The sequence below is a fragment of the Oncorhynchus tshawytscha genome, linkage group LG01, assembly GCF_018296145.1.
Source record: "Oncorhynchus tshawytscha isolate Ot180627B linkage group LG01, Otsh_v2.0, whole genome shotgun sequence".
NCBI classification, from domain to species: Eukaryota; Metazoa; Chordata; class Actinopteri; order Salmoniformes; family Salmonidae; genus Oncorhynchus; species Oncorhynchus tshawytscha.
This window is the reverse complement of record NC_056429.1, coordinates 8,148,171-8,174,446: the sequence shown is the minus strand read 5'-3', so window position 1 is coordinate 8,174,446 and position 26,276 is coordinate 8,148,171. Positions and strand designations below refer to the sequence as shown.

Below are 26,276 nucleotides of genomic sequence, written 5' to 3'. Positions count from 1 at the left end.
GGATTTAGGTCCTGTGTAGTCCCAGTGGCACAGAGAGCCCTGGATTTAGGTCCTGTGTAGTCCCAGTGGCACAGAGAGCCCTGGATTTAGGTCCTGTGTAGTCCCAGTGGCACAGAGAGCCCTGGATTTAGGTCCTGTGTAGTCCCAGTGGCACAGAGAGCCCTGGATTTAGGTCCTGTGTAGTCCCAGTGGCACAGAGAGCCCTGGATTTAGGTCCTGTGTAGTCCCAGTGGCACAGAGAGCCCTGGATTTAGGTCCTGTGTAGTCCCAGTGGCACAGAGAGCCCTGGATTTAGGTCCTGTGTAGTCCCAGTGGCACAGAGAGCCCTGGATTTAGGTCCTGTGTAGTCCCAGTGGCACAGAGAGCCCTGGATTTAGGTCCTGTGTAGTCCCAGTGGCACAGAGAACCCTGGATTTAGGTCCTGTGTAGTCCCAGTGGCACAGAGAGCCCTGGATTTAGGTCCTGTGTAGTCCCAATGGCACAGAGAGCCCTGGATTTAGGTCCTGTGTAGTCCCAGTGGCACAGAGAGCCCTGGATTTAGGTCCTGTGTAGTCCCAGTGGCACAGAGAGCCCTGGATTTAGGTCCTGTGTAGTCCCAGTGGCACAGAGAGCGCAGGATGGAGCCTGCCATTTCACAGGCACTGCTCACCACCCAGACACATCCCCCACAGAATACGAGAGATCCAAAAATACCTATTAATGAAAAGCACTGCTCTATCAATCTAACTATCAAACTTCACTGCCGAGAGAGGAATGCTAGACAGCCCCCCTCCCCTTCCTCCCAGCATGAAGCACTTTCTCTACAGTCGAGTTCATTGAACTCAGACAAGGTTGCAGTAACTGGCAGTGAGGAAAGTGCCTGGTGCTGAGAAGAGGCATTTAGCTGAAAAATGACAAACCTCTTGCATTGTTAATTAATTAGGAGACATTGAGGTAGGGCCCTGTAAAATCAGTTTTTTTTTTTTTTTTTTTTTTAAATGTGCCTGCTTCCATTTGTCCCCCCCAAATTCCATTTCTGTTTTTTTAGGTTACTCTAATAAATAAAAAATTTTTTTTAAAAAAAAATAAAAAAACTAAAATATTGGATGTTGTAAGTCGAAAGTAAATAATAAAATAAAAAAATAGTTCTAAAATATTGGGGGCGGATGTTGTAAAGTGTAAACATGCACAGAGATGCTAAAACCACATCGGAGATGACTTTTTCCCCCACAGATCAATAGTTCTGGGAAAAAGATCAATCACATGAGGGGCAGACAGAGGGAATTATCAGATAATCACATAGAAAATTGCAGACAGATCAATCACATGCACACAGATCACATACAGGAGAATTGCACACAAATCACATACAGGAGAATTGCACACAGATCACATACAGGAGAATTGCACACAGATCACATACAGGAGAATTGCAGACAGATCACATACAGGAGAATTGCAGACAGATCACATACAGGAGAATTGCAGACAGATCACATACAGGAGAATTGCACACAAATCACATACAGGAGAATTGCACACAGATCACATACAGGAGAATTGCAGACAGATCACATACAGGAGAATTGCAGACAGATCACATACAGGAGAATTGCAGACAGATCACATACAGGAGAATTGCACACAAATCACATACAGGAGAATTGCAGACAGATCACATACAGGAGAATTGCAGACAGATCACATACAGGAGAATTCCTGTGACGTTTAGAAAGTTGCAGAAAATACCGACTCACTGAAGCATTGTATCTTATGATATACTTGGGCAAATTGATATTTAAAGTTCAATATGTTTTTGAATATTGTTGAATTTCGTTTTATCTGCCACGGGCCGCGGTGTATTTTAAATGACCTGTTTTGAGCATTGTGCAAGCAGATGCAGACCTTTTTACAGACCCATCTGTGGTAGAATTACCTTTTTTACAGACCCATCTGCGGTAGAATGACCCTTTTAGAATACAGACCCATCTGTGGTAGAATGACCCTTTTTTTTACAGACCCATCTGTGGTAGAATTACCCCATCTGTGGTAGAATGACCTGACCCATTTTTACAGACCCATCTGTGGTAGAATTACCTTTTTACAGACCCATCTGCGGTAGAATGACCCTTTTTACAGACCCATCTGTGGTAGAATGACCCTTTTTACAGACCCATCTGTGGTAGAATTACCTTTTTTACAGACCCATCTGTGGTAGAATTACCTTTTTTACAGACCCATCTGTGGTAGAATGACCCTTTTTGCAGACCCATCTGTGGTAGAATTACCTTTTTTACAGACCCATCTGTGGTAGAATTACCTTTTTTACAGACCCATCTGCGGTAGAATGACCCTTTTTACAGACCCATCTGTGGTAGAATGACCCTTTTTACAGACCCATCTGTGGTAGAATGACCCTTTTTACAGACCCATCTGTGGTAGAATGACCCTTTTTACAGACCCATCTGTGGTAGAATTACCCTTTTTACAGACCCATCTGTGGTAGAATTACCTTTTTTACAGACCCATCTGTGGTAGAATGACCCTTTTTACAGACCCATCTGTGGTAGAATTACCTTTTTTACAGACCCATCTGTGGTAGAATTACCTTTTTTACAGACCCATCTGCGGTAGAATGACCCTTTTTACAGACCCATCTGCGGTAGAATGACCCTTTTTACAGACCCATCTGTGGTAGAATGACCCTTTTTACAGACCCATCTGTGGTAGAATGACCCTTTTTACAGACCCATCTGTGGTAGAATGACCCTTTTTACAGACCCATCTGTGGTAGAATTACCCTTTTTACAGACCCATCTGTGGTAGAATGACCCTTTTTACAGACCCATCTGTGGTAGAATGACCCTTTTTACAGACCCATCTGTGGTAGAATGACCCTTTTTACAGACCCATCTGTGGTAGAATGACCTTTTTACAGACCCATCTGTGGTAGAATGACCTTTTTGTGGCAGACACTTTTGCGGCAGGATGCTTAGTAGGAAAAATGTTGTAACCGCAAGTTTGTAAAAACTGTGTAAGCGATGAGGTTTTTAGAACAGCCCATATTGTCTTATTAAGAGACGGGACGGACTGTAAACAACGAGGAGACATTAAAAATAACGTCCAAAAGCATATTAAATCATATCCAAAAGCGGATTACGGGGGATTTTTTACAAAGAGAGTCTCATTCACCTCAAGTAATTCCAACGCTGACAAAAGTAGAAACATGCTGATGATCACGGAGGTTAATGCCTGTACAGGGCACTGCAAATTCCCTGTGTTGTCCAAACATGACCGATTGTATGTGAAGGTCATGACCGATGCATGTGAAGGTCATGACCGATGCATGTGAAAGTCATGACAGATGCATGTGAAGGTCATGACAGATGCATGTGAAGGTCATGACAGATGCATGTGAAGGTCATGACAGATGCATGTGAAGATCATGACAGATGCATGTGAAGGTCATGGCAGGTGCATGTGAAGGTCATGACAGATGCATGTGAAGGTCATGACAGATGCATGTGAAGGTCATGACAGTAGCATGTGAAGGTCATGACAGTAGCATGTGAAGGTCATGACAGTAGCATGTGAAGATCATGACAGTAGCATGGGAAGGTCATGACAGTAGCATGGGCGCTGACGACTACATAATGTCAGAAATGGCCCATTGATCAGACATCGAAGGCCACTCAGGATGATACTATCAGAACGGGGAGAAGGGGCTGTAGGATCAAACACGCAGCAAGATGACACACGAAACCTCGCGCCCCAGAGTTCAGATAGCCTGAGGCAGCAGTCCCAAAGCTCCAAAGATAAACAGAAAACCCTCTCAGTGGGATCCGGATGGCCTCTTCAATACAAAGGAAGCAGAAAACCCTCTCAGTGGGATCCGGATGGCCTCTTCAATACAACGGAAGCAGAAAACCCTCTCAGTGGGATCCGGATGGCCTCTTCAATACAACGGAAGCAGAAAACTGGCCTCTTCAGTGGGATCCGGATGGCCTCTTCAATACAACGGAAGCAGAAAACCCTCTCAGTGGGATCCGGATGGCCTCTTCAATACAACGGAAGCAGAAAACCCTCTCAGTGGGATCCGGATGGCCTCTTCAATACAACGGAAGCAGAAAACCCTCTCAGTGGGATCCGGATGGCCTCTTCAATACAAAGGAAACAGAAAACCCTCTCAGTGGGATCCGGATGGCCTCTTCAATACAAAGGAAACAGAAAACCCTCTCAGTGGGATCCGGATGGAAAAACCCTCTCAGTAGACAAGGTTCCATCCAATTGGCAACAGATTTTAATGTGAATATTCTACAATCTGTATAAACTGTGGACTTGTGGACTTGCGGATAAAAGTCAGAACGTGATGACATAGTACACACAAAAATGTACTTTTTTTTCGCTTTTGTTTTCATGTACTGAATAAAAATGTGAAGTTTAACTCTACTGACAGTTTTGTCACAAACTGTTGCGTTAAATAGTGAATGTGCCTCCTCTGGTCTTGGTGCCTGAGCTCTAAGCCAACAGCTCGCAGATACAGTGCAGGTAGGCTAGTCTACATGATGAGATTATAATGGATAAGAGACGGAATGTTATTTTGCGAAAACGGCAGTCAAGTATCGATGATGACATCACCAGAATAAGACCATCGATATTTATTAGAAAAGAGCGTCAAGCTCATCACCTTGCTCTTTCACCGCCCCTGTGAAGTTCATCATAACTTATTTCATCTGTAGCCTAATAAACTGTATTCTTTCCCGATGAGTCGTAGAGGGAGGACAGCGCAACATGTCATCACGTGACTTCATATCATCAGTTAACTTCAATGTTATTACAACAATATTTACGCATAAAGGCGTTTCCACCATCATTTCTCACGTCTTACAGAAAGAGAAAAGATAATCCCACCATGTCGAACTAACAAATAATCTGTCGGCATTTAGAAAATTATACTGAAACTTTCTGTTTCCATCACAGCTGTTGTGAGTTTTTTGTATTTTTATATTTGTTTATAATGTATGACTGAACTGTGGATGGAAACGTGCTTGGTGGGATCCGGATGGCCTCTTCATTACAGCAGAAGTAGCACACAGCTCAAAGTGACAACCCTTGATACCTCGTCCTGTCGATCCACCAAGTGCCAACCAATGAACACTTTAAAAGGCATACTCTCGTCATGACTTGGAGATCAGTAGCCAGTAATTATGTCTAATGGGTAACTTTAGCCTGGAGGTCCGTCCCCCCCCCAGCTGACTAAGTGCAGGGCTGGAAAAGGCGGAGGCTTATTGATGCTCTCAAAAAAAAAAAAAATCTGTTGCCAGGACAAGACATCGGACACTTCCCCTGGAGCTTCACTTTAGTCTCAGCGCCTGGCGGTGACATACGGCCGACAGGTGGAACTGATCTCCTGGTGCAAAGCCTCTTCATGAGAAAGCTTTACAAAACCCTCCAGGGACCCTGTCAGGAACCTTATCAGAGAACTGCGGAACTCTGGCTTCTCACATCTTTGGCATCTGGCACACTGAAGCCTTCCACCCCCCCCTCGCTATGTCCACAAGCAACCCATAGCCTTGTAAAAACAAGTCTGCCAATTTGAGTGCCTGAGAACACCAGAAGGTTTCCAAATCCTAATGGCAGTGAAGGGCCTGAGCAGTAACCCATTGCTGAAATGACTAGCAAACAGAGGACAGGAATCTATGGTATGTAGTGCTACAGACTGATGCCAATGTTGTGTCTTGCAGAACATAATTCGCTTTTTCCTGGGCTACGGGGTGAGTACAGCAGCATAAAAGCCCCCGAGGAGGAGACATTAGTGTTAAGATAGAGCCCCATGCACTGCTTAACACCCATCAAATTCAGTGATTACATGAGAGGTTTCGAGACAGTACAAAGCTCTTATCCCCCCACACAGAGAACTAGATTACATCTGTTGCTCACTCCACTTGAAAGCAAAGTGCTACATTAAAATCTCCTAAATCACTTGGTCACGATCAGCTAGACATACTAATACTGCAGCAGCAAACAAGCAAATAACATCTGTCATCATTCAAATCAGTTGATTAAACAGCAGCCAAACGCAAAAAAAAACAAAACAAAGACATGATAGCTTGTTTTCTTACCTTCTCACTTTTCATTTTCTTCAGGTTTCTGCATTCGCCGTTGTCCATCTCCTCTGGCTCACTTTTAATGGCTGACGGTGGTACAACAATCCGTGTGGAATCCAGGGCGATATTCCCAAGTTGCTCAGCCACAGCCAAGTCTGTACTTTGCGTACCTTCAAATGGAACGCCACGACATGCCAAAGGCAACACTAGGACACCTACATCCTTCTCAATAGTAGCCACAGATTCACTTCTCTCCTTCTTACTTTTCCCAGAACCCCCCTCCTTGTCCTTCTTTCCACCAGAAACATTACGGGAGGCTTTGCTGCTCTTCTCAGCACCCTTTCCAGAGTTTGAGTTTGCCGTGGGACCTGTGCCAACGGCGGGTCCTGTGACCTCACCCTGGGTTCGCACCTGGGCGTCTTTCTTGGCCCCGTCTGTAACCGAGGCCTTGCCACTGTCCTTTGAGCTCTTACTACGCTTTGATTTGGGTTTACTCTCTTTGCCTTGAGCAGCAGGTACGGGGCTAACAAATGTAATGTTGTCAGGTAGAGCTGCTACAGCGCTGGGAGGGGCAGCCATGCCCCCACCGTCTTTAGTGCCAGACATCTCAAGTTTGTCCTTTTCTAGGTCTGCGTCAAGGTCAATGATCAGATTGCCAACACCTATATCCCATTCGTCGCCGCTGTCGTAAGTGTCCACCGCATTAGAGTCCACACCTTTCCCTCCTGCAGTGCCACTGCTTAGGGACATCTTAGTGCCAGCGGCCCAGGCGCGCCACAGTTAAGTCTGACCTTCTCAGACCACTTGAGGCAGTGGGAGAAGGGTTTCAGCAGCTTTAGGGTCTTCTCCGTATCCCCTTCCCAGTAACCCACATTGTTTGCTCTGTAAAGGGAGGAAGAAAAGATGTGTGAAAAGTACGCAGTCAAAAGTTGAGCTCTAACATTCCAAGATAAACTATAATGAGATCATCATCAGATATTAGAATCTTGTAACACAGGAAGGTCTGGCAGGCAAGACAGTATCCACTTTCATAAAGTATTTGTAAACCTACAAAGCACTTTCAGACAATGTGTACAAAGAATTAGTCCTAAACACGTGCCTGAGGGAAAGTCTTTCTGACAATGTTGTCTCGTTGACCTAATGTGTAGTCTCTGTAGCTCGCTGACCTAATGTGTAGTCTCTGTAGCTCGCTGACCTAATGTGTAGTCTCTGTAGCTCGCTGACCTAATGTGTAGTCTCTGTAGCTCGCTGACCTAATGTGTAGTCTCTGTAGCTCGCTGACCTAATGTGTAGTCTCTGTAGCTCGCTGACCTAATGTGTAGTCTCTGTAGCTCGTTGACCTAATGTGTAGTCTCTGTAGCTCGCTGACCTAATGTGTAGTCTCTGTAGCTCGCTGACCTAATGTGTAGTCTCTGTAGCTCGCCGACCTAATGTGTAGTCTCTGTAGCTCGCTGACCTAATGTGTAGTCTCTGTAGCTCGTTGACCTAATGTGTAGTCTCTGTAGCTCGTTGACCTAATGTGTAGTCTCTGTAGCTCGTTGACCTAATGTGTAGTCTCTGTAGCTCGTTGACCTAATGTGTAGTCTCTGTAGCTCGCTGACCTAATGTGTAGTCTCTGTAGCTCGCTGACCTAATGTGTAGTCTCTGTAGCTCGCTGACCTAATGTGTAGTCTCTGTGGCTCGCTGACCTAATGTGTAGTCTCTGTGGCTCGCTGACCTAATGTGTAGTCTCTGTAGCTCGCTGACCTAATGTGTAGTCTCTGTAGCTCGCTGACCTAATGTGTAGTCTCTGTAGCTCGCTGACCTAATGTGTAGTCTCTGTAGCTCGCTGACCTAATGTGTAGTCTCTGTAGCTCGCTGACCTAATGTGTAGTCTCTGTAGCTCGCTGACCTAATGTGTAGTCTCTGTAGCTCGCTGACCTAATGTGTAGTCTCTGTAGCTCATTGACCTAATGTGTAGTCTCTGTAGCTCGTTGACCTAATGTGTAGTCTCTGTAGCTCGTTGACCTAATGTGTAGTCTCTGTAGCTCGTTGACCTAATGTGTAGTCTCTGTAGCTCGTTGACCTAATGTGTAGTCTCTGTAGCTCGTTGACCTAATGTGTAGTGTATATTCGACCTAATTTGAAGGTTCAATAGCTTTGCTTATCATAAACTGTACCATTCCTGAAAACAATAACCAAGCTTCCTCGAAGTTCAGGGAGAAAGCTGCCTTTGGGTTTACAAGGCACATGGCGGCTTTGCCAGGGAGGGTGAGGTTTCTGCAAACACCAAACACATATGGAGTCCATTTCCTCTTTCACCAGCAGGTTGACGTCAGGCAGGACTAAAGAGACCTCTGAAATCATCAAAGCCACAAACCCTGCCCCAGAGATCAAGCTCCAGGCTCCTCACCAGAGCTTCCCACTCACCGGATATTCAGTCTAATTAACACCATGACATATCAATCCACTGCAGTCAACAAAAGCACCAAAACAAGGTTGACTTCTACTGCCGGAATCAAAGCCCACTTACCCAGTTTGCTCTATATAAGCTAATGGGGGAAGGGGGGGGAATGGATAACAGTGTCAGCATTAATGATCTGTAATGAAGGTCTTGGTGAAGCAACAGCCTGTTATTAGGCTGCCTCTCCGTTGTGAAACATTTAATACGACACACAAATAGATGTGCATTCATAAATCAGTAGGGGTGGGAGGACCTGACTAAACAAAAGACACACTTAGGCCTAACATTTTGTGCCAGAATTCTTTGCTAGGAAGTTCTAAGTTCATCTTAGTCAGCCTGTACGATCAAACGGACCAAAATGTAAGGCAAGAAGAGACTCTCTAGCAAGGACCTTCTTCTTAACCAGTTTGTTCTGAGTTATTGGTATTCCCCACACTAGGCTTTTTACACATGACAGACGAATAAATAGTGAAACAAGACCCAGACATTTTATGGGCCCCGACACACTTTGCCTCCATTGAGGCAGATCACAGCCCTTTGCCTCCATTGAGGCAGATCACAGCCCTTTGCCTCCATTGAGGCAGATCACAGCCCTTTGCCTCCATTGAGGCAGATCACAGCACTTTGCCTCCATTGAGGCAGATCACAGCCCTTTGCCTCCATTGAGGCAGATCACAGCACTTTGCCTCCATTGAGGCAGATCACAGCCCTTTGCCTCCATTGAGGCAGATCACAGCACTTTGCCTCCATTGAGGCAGATCACAGCCCTTTGCCTCCATTGAGGCAGATCACAGCCCTTTGCCTCCATTGAGGCAGATCACAGCCCTTTGCCTCCATTGAGGCAGATCACAGCCCTTTGCCTCCATTGAGGCAGATCACAGCCCTTTGCCTCCATTGAGGCAGATCACAGCACTTTGCCTCCATCGAGGCAGATCACAGCCCTTTGCCTCCATCGAGGCAGATCACAGCACTTTGCCTCCATTGAGGCAGATCACAGCCCTTTGCCTCCATTGAGGCAGATCACAGCACTTTGCCTCCATTGAGGCAGATCACAGCACTTTGCCTCCATTGAGGCAGATCACAGCCCTTTGCCTCCATCGAGGCAGATCACAGCACTTTGCCTCCATCGAGGCAGATCACAGCACTTTGCCTCCATTGAGGCAGATCACAGCCCTTTGCCTCCATTGAGGCAGATCACAGCACTTTGCCTCCATTGAGGCAGATCACAGCCCTTTGCCTCCATTGAGGCAGATCACAGCCCTTTGCCTCCATTGAGGCAGATCACAGCCCTTTGCCTCCATTGAGGCAGATCACAGCCCTTTGCCTCCATTGAGGCAGATCACAGCCCTTTGCCTCCATTGAGGCAGATCACAGCCCTTTGCCTCCATTGAGGCAGATCACAGCCCTTTGCCTCCATTGAGGCAGATCACAGCCCTTTGCCTCCATTGAGGCAGATCACAGCCCTTTGCCTCCATTGAGGCAGATCACAGCCCTTTGCCTCCATTGAGGCAGATCACAGCACTTTGCCGCTTTTGATTTCCTAACACTGGGTCAAAAACAACTTGTGTGCCGGAAGAGGACACAAGCCCTCTTTTCAAGGCACTTATCATATGAATGCGTTGGCGTAACCCTTTCGCTCCTTCATGACAATGGAAGGCCAATTCTCTCTCACACACACACACATGAAGAGAGAAAGAAAGAGCGAGATGCACTCGAGATGTTTGCATAGTCTGATTGAGATGCATGACACGTACCATAAACAAAGTAGATTTGACAAAGGCTGACCATTTTAGATACTCGGCATTCGGCATTATTCTTCAAATGGAAAGGTAAATAACAAAAAAAATTAACTTTACAACAAACAAAATCTTCCCTTCACAGGAAACAGGATATAGAGCCAGTGGATAGCCACTGTTTTCAGCATTGGGTCCTTCCTTGCTCTAGCTACTATAGCTAGTTACAATCTAGCGAGTGGAAACAGGATATAGAGCCAGTGGATAGCCACTGTTTTCAGCATTGGGTCCTTCCTTGCTCTAGCTACTATAGCTAGTTACAATCTAGCGAGTGGAAACAGGATATAGAGCCAGTGGATAGCCACTGTTTTCAGCATTGGGTCTTTCCTTGCTCTAGCTACTATAGCTAGTTACAATCTAGCGAGTGGAAACAGGATATAGAGCCAGTGGATAGCCACTGTTTTCAGCATTGGGTCTTTCCTTGCTCTAGCTACTATAGCTAGTTACAATCTAGCGAGTGGAAACAGGATATAGAGCCAGTGGATAGCCACTGTTTTCAGCATTGGGTCTTTCCTTGCTCTAGCTACTATAGCTAGTTACAATCTAGCGAGTGGAAACAGGATATAGAGCCAGTGGATAGCCACTGTTTTCAGCATTGGGTCTTTCCTTGCTCTAGCTACTATAGCTAGTTACAATCTAGCGAGTGGAAACAGGATATAGAGCCAGTGGATAGCCACTGTTTTCAGCATTGGGTCTTTCCTTGCTCTAGCTACTATAGCTAGTTACAATCTAGCGAGTGGAAACAGGATATAGAGCCAGTGGATAGCCACTGTTTTCAGCATTGGGTCTTTCCTTGCTCTAGCTACTATAGCTAGTTACAATCTAGCGAGTGGAAACAGGATATAGAGCCAGTGGATAGCCACTGTTTTCAGCATTGGGTCTTTCCTTGCTCTAGCTACTATAGCTAGTTACAATCTAGCGAGTGGAAACAGGATATAGAGCCAGTGGATAGCCACTGTTTTCAGCATTGGGTCTTTCCTTGCTCTAGCTACTATAGCTAGTTACAATCTAGCGAGTGGAAACAGGATATAGAGCCAGTGGATAGCCACTGTTTTCAGCATTGGGTCTTTCCTTGCTCTAGCTACTATAGCTAGTTACAATCTAGCGAGTGGAAACAGGATATAGAGCCAGTGGATAGCCACTGTTTTCAGCATTGGGTCTTTCCTTGCTCTAGCTACTATAGCTAGTTACAATCTAGCGAGTGGAAACAGGATATAGAGCCAGTGGATAGCCACTGTTTTCAGCATTTGGGTCTTTCCTTGCTCTAGCTACTATAGCTAGTTACAATCTAGCGAGTGGAAACAGGATATAGAGCCAGTGGATAGCCACTGTTTTCAGCATTGGGTCCTTCCTTGCTCTAGCTACTATAGCTAGTTACAATCTAGCGAGTGGAAACAGGATATAGAACCAGTGGATAGCCACTGTTTTCAGCATTGGGTCTTTCCTTGCTCTAGCTACTATAGCTAGTTACAATCTAGCGAGTGGAAACAGGATATAGAGCCAGTGGATAGCCACTGTTTTCAGCATTGGGTCTTTCCTTGCTCTAGCTACTATAGCTAGTTACAATCTAGCGAGTGGAAACAGGATATAGAGCCAGTGGATAGCCACTGTTTTCAGCATTTGGGTCTTTCCTTGCTCTAGCTACTATAGCTAGTTACAATCTAGCGAGTGGAAACAGGATATAGAGCCAGTGGATAGCCACTGTTTTCAGCATTGGGTCCTTCCTTGCTCTAGCTACTATAGCTAGTTACAATCTAGCGAGTGGAAACAGGATATAGAACCAGTGGATAGCCACTGTTTTCAGCATTGGGTCTTTCCTTGCTCTAGCTACTATAGCTAGTTACAATCTAGCGAGTGGAAACAGGATATAGAGCCAGTGGATAGCCACTGTTTTCAGCATTGGGTCCTTCCTTGCTCTAGCTACTATAGCTAGTTACAATCTAGCGAGTGGAAACAGGATATAGAGCCAGTGGATAGCCACTGTTTTCAGCATTGGGTCCTTCCTTGCTCTAGCTACTATAGCTCTGGCTGTGTTGCAGTGTGTTCTGTTGAATTCTTGACATGCTCGCCGAGCGGCAGGGTAAAATGCTCCGTCTGCGTTTGATTGGTTGTGAAGCCAGATGGTCAGACGGGGTGGGGGGGGGCAATAAATAAATAAATAAAAATAACTCTTAAGTAGTCTGGTCTAATCCTTTAGTCACAGGGCTTGAGCCTGCTGAGAGGTGCAAGCATTCCGTCAAATACAATCCCAACTAAAAAACATGAGGCCACAGAACCAGGAAAAATCCAGTCACAGACAGACAGCCAAACATACTGCAAAAATGGATGGGTTCTACTTGATAAACACTTAGGCCTAGCTGTCTGACTATCAATCTGCTGCTACTCTCTGTTCATCATATATGCAGTCACCTTAACCATACAGTGCCTTGCAAAAGTATTCGGCCCCCTTGAACTTTGCGACCTTTTGCCACATTTCAGGCTTCAAACATAAAGATATAAAACTGTATTTTTTGTGAAGAATCAACAACAAGTGGGACACAATCATGAAGTGGAACGACATTTATTGGATATTTCAAACTTTTTTAACAAATCAAAAACTGAAAAATTGGGCGTGCAAAATTATTCAGCCCCTTTACTTTCAGTGCAGCAAACTCTCTCCAGAAGTTCAAAGAGGATCTATCAATGATCCAATGTTGACCTAAATGACTAATGATGCATAAATACAATCCACCTGTGTGTAATCAAGTCTCTGTATAAATGCACCTGCACTGTGATAGTCTCAGAGGTCCGTTAAAAGCGCAGAGAGCATCATGAAGAACAAGGAACACACCAGGCAGGTCCGAGATACTGTTGTGAAGAAGTTTAAAGCCGGATTTGGATACAAAAAGATTTCCCAAGCTTTAAACATCCCAAGGAGCACTGTGCAAGCGATAATATTGAAATGGAAGGAGTATCAGACCACTGCAAATCTACCAAGACCTGGCCGTCCCTCTAAACTTTCAGCTCATACAAGGAGAAGACTGATCAGAGATGCGGCCAAGAGGCCCATGATCACTCTGGATGAACTGCAGAGATCTACAGCTGAGGTGGGAGACTCTGTCCATAGGACAACAATCAGTCGTATATTGCACAAATCTGGCCTTTATGGAAGAGTGGCAAGAAGAAAGCCATTTCTTAAAGATATCCATAAAAAGTGTTGTTTAAAGTTTGCCACAAGCCACCTGGGAGACACACCAAACATGTGGAAGAAGGTGCTCTGGTCAGATGAAACCAAAATTGAACTTTTTGGCAACAATGCAAAACGTTATGTTTGGTGTAAAAGCAACACAGCTCATCACCCTGAACACACCATCCCCACTGTCAAACATGGTGGTGGCAGCATCATGGTTTGGGCCTGCTTTTCTTCAGCAGGGACTGGGAAGATGGTTAAAATTGATGGGAAGATGGATGGAGCCAAATACAGGACCATTCTGGAAGAAAACCTGATGGAGTCTGCAAAAGACCTGAGACTGGGACGGAGATTTGTATTCCAACAAGACAATGATCCAAAACATAAAGCAAAATCTACAATGGAATGGTTCAAAAATAAACATATCCAGGTGTTAGAATGGCCAAGTCAAAGTCCAGACCTGAATCCAATCGAGAATCTGTGGAAAGAACTGAAAACTGCTGTTCACAAATGCTCTCCATCCAACCTCACTGAGCTCGAGCTGTTTTGCAAGGAGGAATGGGAAAAAATTTCAGTCTCTCGATGTGCAAAACTGAGAGACATACCCCAAGCGACTTACAGCTGTAATCGCAGCAAAAGGTGGCGCTACAAAGTATTAACTTAAGGGGATTGAATAATTTTGCACGCCCAATTTTTCAGTTTTTGATTTGTTAAAAAAGTTTGAAATATCCAATAAATGTTGTTCCACTTCATGATTGTGTCCCACTTGTTGTTGATTCTTCACAAAAAAATACAGTTTTATATCTTTATGTTTGAAGCCTGAAATGTGGCAAAAGGTCGCAAAGTTCAAGGGGGCCGAATACTTTCGCAAGGCACTGTATCTACACGTACATACTTGCCTGACTAACAGGTGTCTGTATGTAGCCTCGCTACTGTTATAGCCTCGCTACTGTATACAGCCTGTCTTTTTACTGTTGTTTTATTTCTTTACCTACTTATTGTTCATCTAATACCTGTTTTGCATTCTTGGTTAGAGCCTGTAAGCATTTCACTGTATTCGGTGCACGTGACAAATAAACTTTAATTTGATTTTGATCAATCTGTGATTTTTAAGAACTCTATCCTGCAATGTCAGGGAAAGACCATGTTGAAAAGATAACATAGAATCTAATAAGACTATTTGTGCTGCTTGAAATGACAGTTGATTATTCTAAGGCAAGCAGAGCTATTCTGAGGACTGCCTTTCTGGTGAAATGTCTCTAATTCCACACTTCATTAAACTAACCAAAGTCTGAGGATTTCTGCAGGATGAGACTGTGATTACAAAATGTCCACTCGCTGCTCTGCTCTCTTTTCATTGTCATTCAGTAACACTCTCCTTACATGGTTGTTCCAAAATAATCTGGGCAAGTCCATGGCAACAGAGTGACGTCGAGACTCAGATGTTTCACTTTAAAATGTATGATAAACAAAAGCCAATGACGTGCAAAGGTATACAAGCCATAACTCTATGCACAAGGACTAACTCATTTCCACTGAAAATATTACAAAACCACATTTATACTCAACAAAAATATAAACGCAACATGTACAGTGTTGGTACCATGTTTCATGAGTTGAAATAAAACATCCCAGAAATGTTCCATATGCACAAAAAGCTTATTTCTCTCAAATCTGGTGCACAACACCAGTCTCAACGTCAGCAGCGAAGAGGCGACTCCGAGATGCTGGCCTTCTAGGCAGAGTTGCAAAGAAAAAGCCATCTCTCAGACTGGCCAATAAAAAGAAAAGATTAAGATGGGCAAAAGAACACAAACACTGGACAGAGGAACTCTGCCTCGAAGGCCAGCATCCCGGAGTCGCTTCTTCACTGTTGAAGTCGAGACTGGTGTTTTGCGGGGAATATTTAATGAAGGTGCCAGTTGAGGACATGTGAGGCATCTGTTTCTCAAACTAGACACCAATTTACTTGTCCTCTTGCTCAGTTGTGCACTGGGGCCTCCCACTCCTCTTTCTAATCTGGTTAGAGCCAGCTTGAGCTGTTCTGTGAAGGGAGTTGTACACATCGTTGTACGAGATCTTCAGTTTCTTGGCAATTTCTCGCATGGAATAGCCTTCATTTCACAGAACAAGAATAGACTGACGAGTTTCAGAGAAAGTGCTTTGTTTCTGGTCATTTTGAGCCTGTAATTGAACCCACAAACACTGATGTTCCAGATACTCAACTAGTCTAAAGAAGGACAGTTTTATTGCTTCTTTAAATCAGAACAGTTTTCAGCTGTGCTAACGTAATTGCAAAGGGGTTTTCTATGATGATCAATTAGCATTTTAAAATGATAAACTTGGATTAGCTAACACAACATGCCCCTGGAAAACAGGAGTGATGGTTGCTGATAATGGGCCTCTGTACAACTATGTAGATATTCCATTAAAAATCTGGCGTTTCCAGCTACAATAGTCATTTACAACATTAACAACGTCTACACTGTATTTCTGATAAATTTTGACTTTATTTTAATAGACACAAATAATGTGCTTTTCTTTCACAAACAAGGACATTTCTAAGTGACCCCAAACTTTTGAATGGTAGAGTATTTAATTTTTACACACACACACACACACACACACACACACACACACACACACACACACACACACACACACACACACACCAGTCAAAAGTTTGGACACACTGTATTCCCAAACTGTCCCTCACACCATCAGTCACCTAATCATCCCCAGCTTACAATTGGCTCATTCACCCCCCCTCCTCTGTAACTATTCCCCAGATTTTTGCTGTAAATGGGAACGTGTTCAAAGTCAACTTACCTGGTAAAATAAGGGCTATTAAAAAAGGGGGGGGGGGTTTCCTTTATTTTTACTATTTTCTACATTGCAGAATAATGGTAAAGACATCAAAACTATGAAATAATATATGGAATCATGTAGTAACCAAAAAAGTAGCCACCTTCAGCCTTAATGACAGCTTTGCACACTCGTTGGCATTCTCTCAACCAGCTTCACCTGGAATGCTTTTTCAACAGTCTTGAAGGAGTTCCCACATATGCTGAGCACCTGTTGGCTGCTTTTCAGTCACTCCGCGGTCCAACTCATCCCAAACCATCTCAATTGGGTAGAGGTCGGATGATTGGGGAGGCCAGATCATCTGATGCAGCACTCCATCACTCTCCTTCTTGGTCAAATAGCCCTTACACACCTGGAGGTGTGTTTTGGTCATTTTCCTGTTGAAAAACAAATAATAGTCCCACTAAGCGCAAACCAGATGGGATGGCGTATCGCTGCAGAATACTGTGGTAGCCATACTGGTTAAGTGTGCTTTGAATTCTAAATAAACCCCTGACAGTGTAACCAGCAAAGCATCTCCTCCTTCATGCCTCACGGTGGGAACCACACATGCGGAGATCTGTTCACATACTCTGCGTCTCACAAAGACACAGTGGTTATAACCAAAAATCTCAAATTTGGACTCATCAGACCAAAGGACAGATTTCCACCAGTCCAATGTCCATTGCTCATGTTTCTTGGGCCAAGCAAGTCTCTTCTTATTATTGGTGTCCTTTAGTATTCGTTTCTTTCCTAATTCAACCATGAAGGCCTGACTCACGCAGTCTCCTCTGATGTTGAGATGTGTCTTACTTTGGGCTGCAATTTCTGACGCTGGTAACTCTAATGAACGTATCTTCTGAAGCAGAGGTAAACTCTGAGTCTTCCTTTTCTGTGACGGTCCTAGTGAGAGCCAGTTTCATCATAGCACTTGATGGTTTTTGCGATTGCACTTCAAGCAACGTTCAAAGTCCTTGAAATTTTCCGATTGACTGGCTTTCATGTCTTAAAAGTAATGGGCAATCGTTTCTCTTTGCTTATTTGACCTGTTCTTGCCATAATATGGACTTGGTCTTTCACTAAATAGGGCTATCTTCTGTATACCGACCCTACTTCGTCACAACTGATTGGTACAAACGCATTGAGGAAAGAAATTCCACAAATTAACAAGGCACACCTGTTAATTGAAATGCTTACCAGGTGACTACCTCATGAAGCTGGTTAAGAGAATTCCTTGAGTGTGCAAAGCTGTCAACAAGGCAAAGGGTGGCTACTTTGAAGAATCTCAAATCTAAAATATATATATTTGTTTTACACTTTTTTGGTTACTACATGATTCCATATGTGTTATTTCATAGTTTTGATGTCTTCACTATTATTCTACAATGTAAAAATAGTTTTAAAAAATAACGAAAAACCCTGGAATGAGTAGGTGTCCCAACTTTTGACTGGTACTGTATATAGTGTATATTTACGTTGTATCATACATGAGTTTTTTTTTAATGATAATTACACCTTGTTAGAAAAAAAGTTTGGTCCAAATCGAATCTTAGGTACTATATTTGTTGAATAGTACATGAATCCTATAAATTAAAATGGCCAATTTGGGTGCTAACAATTAGCTTAATTTCTCAGAGATCAAATGATATTGTAACAATAATATTGTAGGAATCGTATCTGTTTCTAACAGAAAGGATTTCAGAACAACCTGATTGTAGGGTTTTCATCCTCTTTCTGGTGCTTTTTGGAAGTGGAACGACCAAGACTCCCGTTTTCAGAACACAGTATAAAACTACTCCATACAGATTTTCTGTTGTCTCCTCTATCAAACAAACCGGTTGTAGCCCAATTTACTACCTCAGATTTGACAAAAGACTTCTCCATCTAGTTAATCAGCATTCATATGATCAATCAATCATCTTAAAGCTTATTAAATATACATCTTATTGTTGTGGACTTGAGTGGAGGGGGCTTAAATAATTGCATTTTTCATCCGTTGCTAGATCAATCGAATTTCCCACCAATCCATTACTTTTTTACACTTTTAGTTGCTCTCACAAATTCTGCTCTACTTCATGATTGTGGCAACATGGGAAAATCCCCTGATTGACAGACACTGTGGCAAGCGATACCAAGCAATTCTGTCTCCCCGCTCCTCTCTCCATGGAGGATTATGAGCAACAGTTAGCCATTTGAAAACCACAGGGTCATGTAGAGGCGCAACACAGCTTGCAGACACAGAAATAACGTTACATCGTTTAAGGGTTTAGAATTTAACAGGCTATCATTCTGTTGGAAATGCTTGAGATAATAGCTTGATACTAGTCCTGAGCTATCTGAAGTCCAATACCATTGCAATTATTTTATTTTATTTTACCCTTACCAGGTAAGTTGACTGAGAACACATTCTCATTGACAGTAACAACATGGGGAATAGTTACAGGGGAGAGGAAGGGAGATGAATGAGCCAATTGTACGCTGGGGATGATTAGGTTACCGTGATGGTATGAGGGACAGATTGGGAATTTAGCCAGGACACTGGTGTTATCATAAGTGTAGGGGTGATAAATGCCATGGGATCTTTAGTGACCACAGAGTCAGGACACCCATTTAATGTCGCATCCAAAAGACAGCTCCCTACACAGGGCAAAGTCCCCAAACACTGCCCTGGGGCACTGGGATATTTTTTTTGCGATCCGAGTAAAGAGCACCTCCTACTCGCACTCCAACACCACCTGGTCTACCATTCAGGGACCAACCAGGACCAACCCAGCTCTGCACCCCCCACAGCAACTTGCCCAAGACTCTACCATTTCTCCGTCAGTGTGTCAAATCGGAGGGACTGTTGTCTGGACCTCTGGCAGTCTCTATGGGTGTGCCACAGGTTTTAATTCTCGGTCTGACTCTTTTCTCTGTATACATCAATGATGTTGCTCTTGCTGCTGGTGAGTCTCTGATCCACCTCTACACAGACGACACCATTCTGTATACCTCTTGCCCTTCTTTGGACACTGTGTTAACTAACCTCCAGACGAGCTTCAATGCCATACAACACTCCTTCCGTGGCCTCCAACTGCTCTTAAATGCAAGTAAAACTAAATGCATGCTCTTCAACCGATCGCTGCCCGCACCTGCCCGGCTGACTAGCATCACTACTCTGTACGGTTCTGACTTAGAATATGGGGACAACTATAAATACCTAGGTGTCTGGTTAGACTGTAAACTCTCCTTCCAGACCCATATTAAGCATCTCCAATCCAAAATTACATCTAGAATCATCTCCCTATTCATGCTGCCAAACATACCCTTGTAAAACTGACCATTCTACCGATCCTTGACTTTGGCATTGTCATTTACAAAATAGCCTCCAACACTCTACTCAGCAAACTGGACGTAGTCTATGTAGTCCACAGTATTAAGATCCTCATGATTCTATATGTATTGAGATCCTCATGATTCTATATGTATTGAGATCCTCATGATCCTCATGATTCTATATGTATTGAGATTCTATATGTATTGAGATCCTCATGATCCTATATGTATTGAGAATCTATATGTATTGAGATCCTCATGATCCTATATGTATTGAGAATCTATATGTATTGAGATTCTCCCGATTTATATGTATTGAGATCCTCCTGATTCTATACGTATTGAGATTCTATATGTATTGATTTCCTCATGATTCTATACGTATTGAGATTCTATATGTATTGAGATCTTCATTATTCTATATGTATTGAGAATCTCATGATTCTATATGTATTTAGATTCTATATGTATTGAGATCTTCATTATTCTATATGTATTTAGATTCTATATGTATTGAGAATCTCATGATTCTATATGTATTGAGATTCTATATGTATTGAGATCCTCATGATTCTATATGTATTGAGAATCTCATGATTCTATATGTATTGAGATTCTATATGTATTGAGATTCTCATGATTCTATATGTATTGAGATTCTATATGTATTGAGATCCTCATGATTCTATATGTATTGAGATTCTATATGTATTGAGATTCTCATGATTCTATATGTATTGAGATTCTATATGTATTGAGATCCTCATGATTCTATATGTATTGAGATTCTATATGTATTGAGATCCTCATGATTCTATATGTATTGAGATTCTCATGATTCTATATGTATTGAGATTCTATATGTATTGAGATCCTCATGATTCTATATGTATTGAGATTCTCATGATTCTATATGTATTGAGATTCTATATGTATTGAGATCCTCATGATTCTATATGTATTGAGATTCTATATGTATTGAGATCCTCATGATTCTATATGTATTGAGATTCTATATGTATTGAGATCCTCATGATTCTATATGTATTGAGATTCTATATGTATTGAGATTCTCATGATTCTATATGTATTGAGAATCTCATGATTCTATATGTTTTGAGATTCTATATGTATTGTGATTATCATGATTCTATATGTATTGAGATCATCATGGTTCTATTGGTATTGAGATTCTATATGTATTGTGATTCTATATGTATTGTGATTATCATGATTCTATATGTACTGAGATCATCATGGTTCTATTGGTATTGAGATTCTATATGTATTGAGATTCTATATGTATTGTGATTATCATGATTCTATATGTACTGAGATCATCATGGTTCTATTGGTATTGAGATTCTATATGTATTGAGATTCTCATGATTCTATATGTATTGAGAATCTATATGTATTGTGATTCTATATGTATTGAGATTCTCATGATTCTATATGTATTGAGAATCTCATGATTCTATATGTATTGTGATTATCATGATTCTATATGTACTGAGATCATCATGGTTCTATTGGTATTGAGATTCTATATGTATTGAGATTCTATATGTATTGAGATTCTATATGTATTGTGATTCTATATGTATTGAGATTCTCATGATTCTATATGTATTGAGATTCTCATGATTCTATATGTATTGAGATTCTATATGTATTGAGATTCTATATGTATTGAGAATCTCATGATTCTATATGTATTGAGAATCTCATGATTCTATATGTTTTGAGATTCTATATGTATTGTGATTCTCATGATTCTATATGTACTGCGATCCTCATGGTTCTATTGGTATTGAGATTCTATATGTATTGTGATTCTATATGTATTGAGATTCTATATGTATTGTGATTCTATATGTATTGAGATTCTCATGATTCTATATGTATTGTGATTCTATATGTATTGTGATTCTATATGTATTGTGATTCTATATGTATTGTGATTCTATATGTATTGTGATTCTATATGTATTGAGATTCTCATGATTCTATATGTATTGTGATTCTATATGTATTGTGATTCTATATGTATTGAGATTCTCATGATTCTATATGTATTGTGATTCTATATGTATTGTGATTCTATATGTATTGTGATTCTATATGTATTGTGATTCTATATGTATTGTGATTCTATATGTATTGAGAATCTCATGATTCTATATGTATTGAGATTCTATATGTATTGTGATTCTATATGTATTGAGATTCTATATGTATTGTGATTCTATATGTATTGAGAATCTCATGATTCTATATGTATTGAGATTCTATATGTATTGTAATTATCATGATTCTATATGTACTAAGATCCTCATGATTGTAATACGCCCCATTCCGACAGATCATTCCTTTTCATTTCGCTGCACCTCCGTGGAAAATATGATTCCATTAAAACATCTTGATACCAAAAGGCATGACTTCCATTAACTACAGAAAGATACAGTTCCTACTCGATGGTTAGCCTACAGTACCTAGCGCCAGCTCAATGTGTACTGAGTGTGCTCTGTTAGCCCCTGAACAGGTTGTCCTCTCCACTCAGTCACACACAAACCCTGGTGGCTTACTGTGCTGCTACAGGTGCCCTTCCAGGTGTCTGTAAATATCTAAACTCATTTAGCTTTCTCTGCCACATGCCAGTGAGCCAGGAAGTGAACAGCGAGGAGAGGCACCAGTGAATCTGGGCAGACATGCTCCCGCTGCACTACAAGGGCCTAATTAACACAGGCATTCGCAGCGGATGCCTGATGAGAAACGTGAAGGGAGAATAAAGCATCCCAGGGACGCCTCTCGCAACACGATGACAGACAAAGGGATCAGATTGATTCCAACCTCGGTTCTGTCAGGGCTTTCAAAGCAGCGGAGGAAAATTAAAAAACAGACAAGATGGAGAGAGCTGGGAAAAAAACAAGCGCGAGAGATTACACAAGAGAACCTGTGACCTGATTGGGCAGAGCTCTGCCTGCACAGCACCGCCTTTCATTTTTTTTTATTCCCCCTTCGCTGCAGAGTAATTGAAAAACTCTAATAAGGAATGAGGTTTCAAAGCCTGCTGGCGCAGAGAGAAAGTGACAGGCTCTGTGTGAATCACAGAGAGCTCTCTGAAGAGGCTGGGGCGTGGTAGAGAAGAAGCAGCAGCACAGGCAGAAGCACTTCCCCCTGGTTAGATTAGGCCCGCTACACGAGATGAAAGAGTTGCTATGGTTTTCATCTTCCCTTTTGTTTCCCCCCCCCCCTCACTAAATCAGAGACCTCTGGGAGCAGAGACACCCCTCCACTGTGGCAGGCCCGGGGAACGATTTATCGAGCCTTCGCTCAGAGATGATGACACACTGAGTGATACAGACGGCCCTATTGCTTTTTCAGACCCAGAACCCGCTCTGCACTAGGCAGACATTGATTGCTCGGCTATTGACGTGGCTGCTGGGCTGAGTGTGCTCTGCCTCTGCTTCCTGGGAGCTTTGCCTGCCTGCATTATTCAGCTATCATTAAGAAAGGGACAGGAGGATCCCCAATGGCCGCCGGGGCTCGGCCTGCATTATTCAGCTATCATTAAGAAAAGGGACAGGAGGATCCCCAATGGCCGCCGGGGCTCGGCCTGCATTATTCAGCTATCATTAAGAAAAGGGACAGGAGGATCCCCAATGGCCGCCGGGGCTCGGCCTGCATTATTCAGCTATCATTAAGAAAAGGGACAGGAGGATCCCCAATGGCAGCCGAGGCTCTGCCTGCATTATTCAGCTATCATTAAGAAAAGGGACAGGAGGATCCCCAATGGCCGCCGAGGCTCTGCCTGCATTATTCAGCTATCATTAAGAAAAGGGACAGGAGGATCCCCAATGGCCGCCGAGGCTCTGCCTGCATTATTCAGCTATCATTAAGAAAAGGGACAGGAGGATCCCCAATGGCCGCAGAGGCTCTGCCTGCATTATTCAGCTATCATTAAGAAAAGGGACAGGAGGATCCCCAATGGCAGCCGAGGCTCTGCGTGCCAGGCTCATAACTCTCCGGTGTCACCGTCAGCCTTTTACAGACAGTGGCCACCTTCAGCAGTCACATATCAGTACTGCTTTCCACCGTCCCTTCTGATAGGGTCGAGAGGGGTCCGGAAACCCTATCTGCGACGACCCAGTGTGTTGCCCTTATCAGTAAAAGCACCGTATGCTGTTTAAACATCCCACGCAGGTTGAATGCTGTCCATTCGGATCAGTGTCACTCCTCAAATCAATCTCCCAGGGTTGTCAAAACACAAAGAAAATCCTTACCTGCCAAAGGGAATCTGTTGTCACGTCACATGACCTCATTCACCCAATTATTTTGTAAAGCCTACCATTTAGGCCTATAAAGCTTTTCGACGTCAAGTGTTTTCATATCTTAATCATGGGTTTGCATTCACAGAGCCTACGTGCATTGCCTCCCACTGTAGTCTAGTTCAGTACTGAGGGATTAAAGGAACAGGCAATGTTCCAGTATATCATTTTACAATCCATCCACAACATTCTGTTTTCACCATTCTCAAACATCTCTGATTGAATCAATATTTTCATGAATAGGAGAGCAGCAAAGCATTTCCCTCAGGGGTTGGAGAGTGGATTCCAACTGCAATTTGTCATTTCAATAACGCTCATTCAAAACCTCAGTTTACAGTGTATCCATGGCAACAGGCCCGCAGAATGAGAAATTCCATTTCGATCCCAATTTCACAACATGCCAGTAGTGATGAAAGCAGGCACGATAGAGAGCAAATAAAAACTGAGCCGGTCTTGGTAGCACAGCCCCGGTCTTGGTAGCACAGCCCCGGTCTTGGTAGCACAGCCCCGGTCTTGGTAGCACAGCCCCGGTCTTGGTAGCACAGCCCCGGTCTTGGTAGCACAGCCCCGGTCTTGGTAGCACAGCCCCGGTCTTGGTAGCACAGCCCCGGTCTTGATCACCTCTTGAGGCTGGCACCTTTAGCACTGCAGAATAACAACCAAATAAGGACTTCAATTACATTTGTAGGACCCGCTAATGAGGGACGGGTATTCCGTGCAGGGATCCACGCCGAGGCCGGCCAGTGTAATTGGATTGTGTGCCGACTGAAATAGAAATATCCCAAACCAGGCTCCAGGTGATGGGAATCATCAAATCAAATTTTATTGGTCACATACACGTTATTGCGGGTGTAGCGAAATGCTTGAATTATCAGGAACTGGAGAGGGCAGCTATTCTCTGCTTAGTGTCTGAATTTAACCTTTATTTAACTAGGCAAGTCAGTTAATTAAGAACAAATTCTTATTTACATTGACGGCCTCGGAACAGTGGGTTAACTACCTTGTTCAGGGGGTAGAATGACAGATTTTTTTACCTTGCCAGCTTTGGGAATCGATCCAAAAGGTTTAGCGGCCCAACACTCTAACCACTAGGCTACCTGCCACCCCAAGGGAGGTAGGTGGCAGCTACTTCAGAGTACAGGACTTTAATTTCCTTCCCCCCTACACAACATGGTACAGTCCCTCTGGGTACTGTTTGGGTGCCGTGTCTAGCACAGTGTTGACTCGGCAGCCCTAAAAGGTATAGTCTCTTTATCTGCTCGTTGCAGACCAAGGCTTTTCAGTTCAGCTGGGCCATGCTACTCCAGTCGAGACCACAGAGAAAGCCTTTGATATGTCCACTGTGCTGTCAGATAAGCCGAGGCAGAAACGAAACATTTCCCATCTCCATTCCCATTGGTGCATACATACGAATAAAGCAAGGTAATCGGTATGCATCTGATTTCACTTCATCATGATCGGTGGATGAGAAGAGAGGAGAGAAAGAGAGAAAACCATTTGGCAGGCGCGAGGGATGAGACCCCCCTCCCCCGGGTAATAAGTTCAAAGAGAGGGAGCGCATTGCAGACCCAGCCGCCATGTCACAGATCAGTTCCAGGCCTTTTTTTACACACGGCACAGAAACAGTGCTCTGCCGACAACTCTGGCCAGGAAGAGGTCCGTCCGCACCTTCACAGACCTGACAAGTTGCCAGATTGATTTCCCCAGAAGTGTGAAGTGCAGCTATGGAGCATTTGCAGGAGGCTCTATTAGAGAGAGCCAAGCCATCAACCACTGCAATGGCCCTGTATCAACCCAGAGAACAGAAGGGTCCCGGGGGAACACAGAGACAATGCTCAGCCTCGAGGACAGTAGGCCATTTTCTCCTGTCACTCATGTTCAGACAGCCATTACAGCTCCAATGATCACTATACAGCGCAGAGTCCCACTGTGCAGCGTATCAGTAGCTCAGTGACATTTCTGGGGTTTCTGAAGCCCAATCAATTGTGTGATGTTTTACTACACTCCGAGATATGACTTGAGCAGTGTTGATTACAATTAAAGTCAGAATGCGCAGCTAGCTAAAACAGGGATGCATTTCTGCACCAGATGCATTCGATTTATTATGTAGGCTAATTTGTCGGTTGAAATAAAAATGTAAACTGCTGACTGAAATATGTTCCGGACACTTGATATGGACCACACAGCCGTCACTGCTAAGCTTCTGAGCTTAGTAAAGATGTCCTGTTTTTTTTATTTTAATGGCCAAACAACCACTAGATTTTCAAACGTATTCATCTTCTTCCAAGTTGTTTG

The 26,276-nt window shown here is 43.2% G+C and overlaps 1 protein-coding gene across 2 annotated transcripts in view; it reads right to left on the bottom strand.

Moving 5' to 3' along the window:
- The window catches only part of LOC112266881 (zinc finger protein 609), a 191,628-nt gene that overhangs the window by 112,948 nt on the left and 52,404 nt on the right, over positions 1–26,276 (bottom strand). For both annotated transcript variants that reach the window (XM_024444899.2, XM_024444816.2), the window contains exon 2: positions 6,102–6,968. In XM_024444899.2, the coding sequence (XP_024300667.1) occupies positions 6,102–6,836 (735 nt within the window). In that variant the 5' untranslated portion in view covers positions 6,837–6,968. The remainder of the gene's footprint in view (positions 1–6,101; positions 6,969–26,276) is intronic.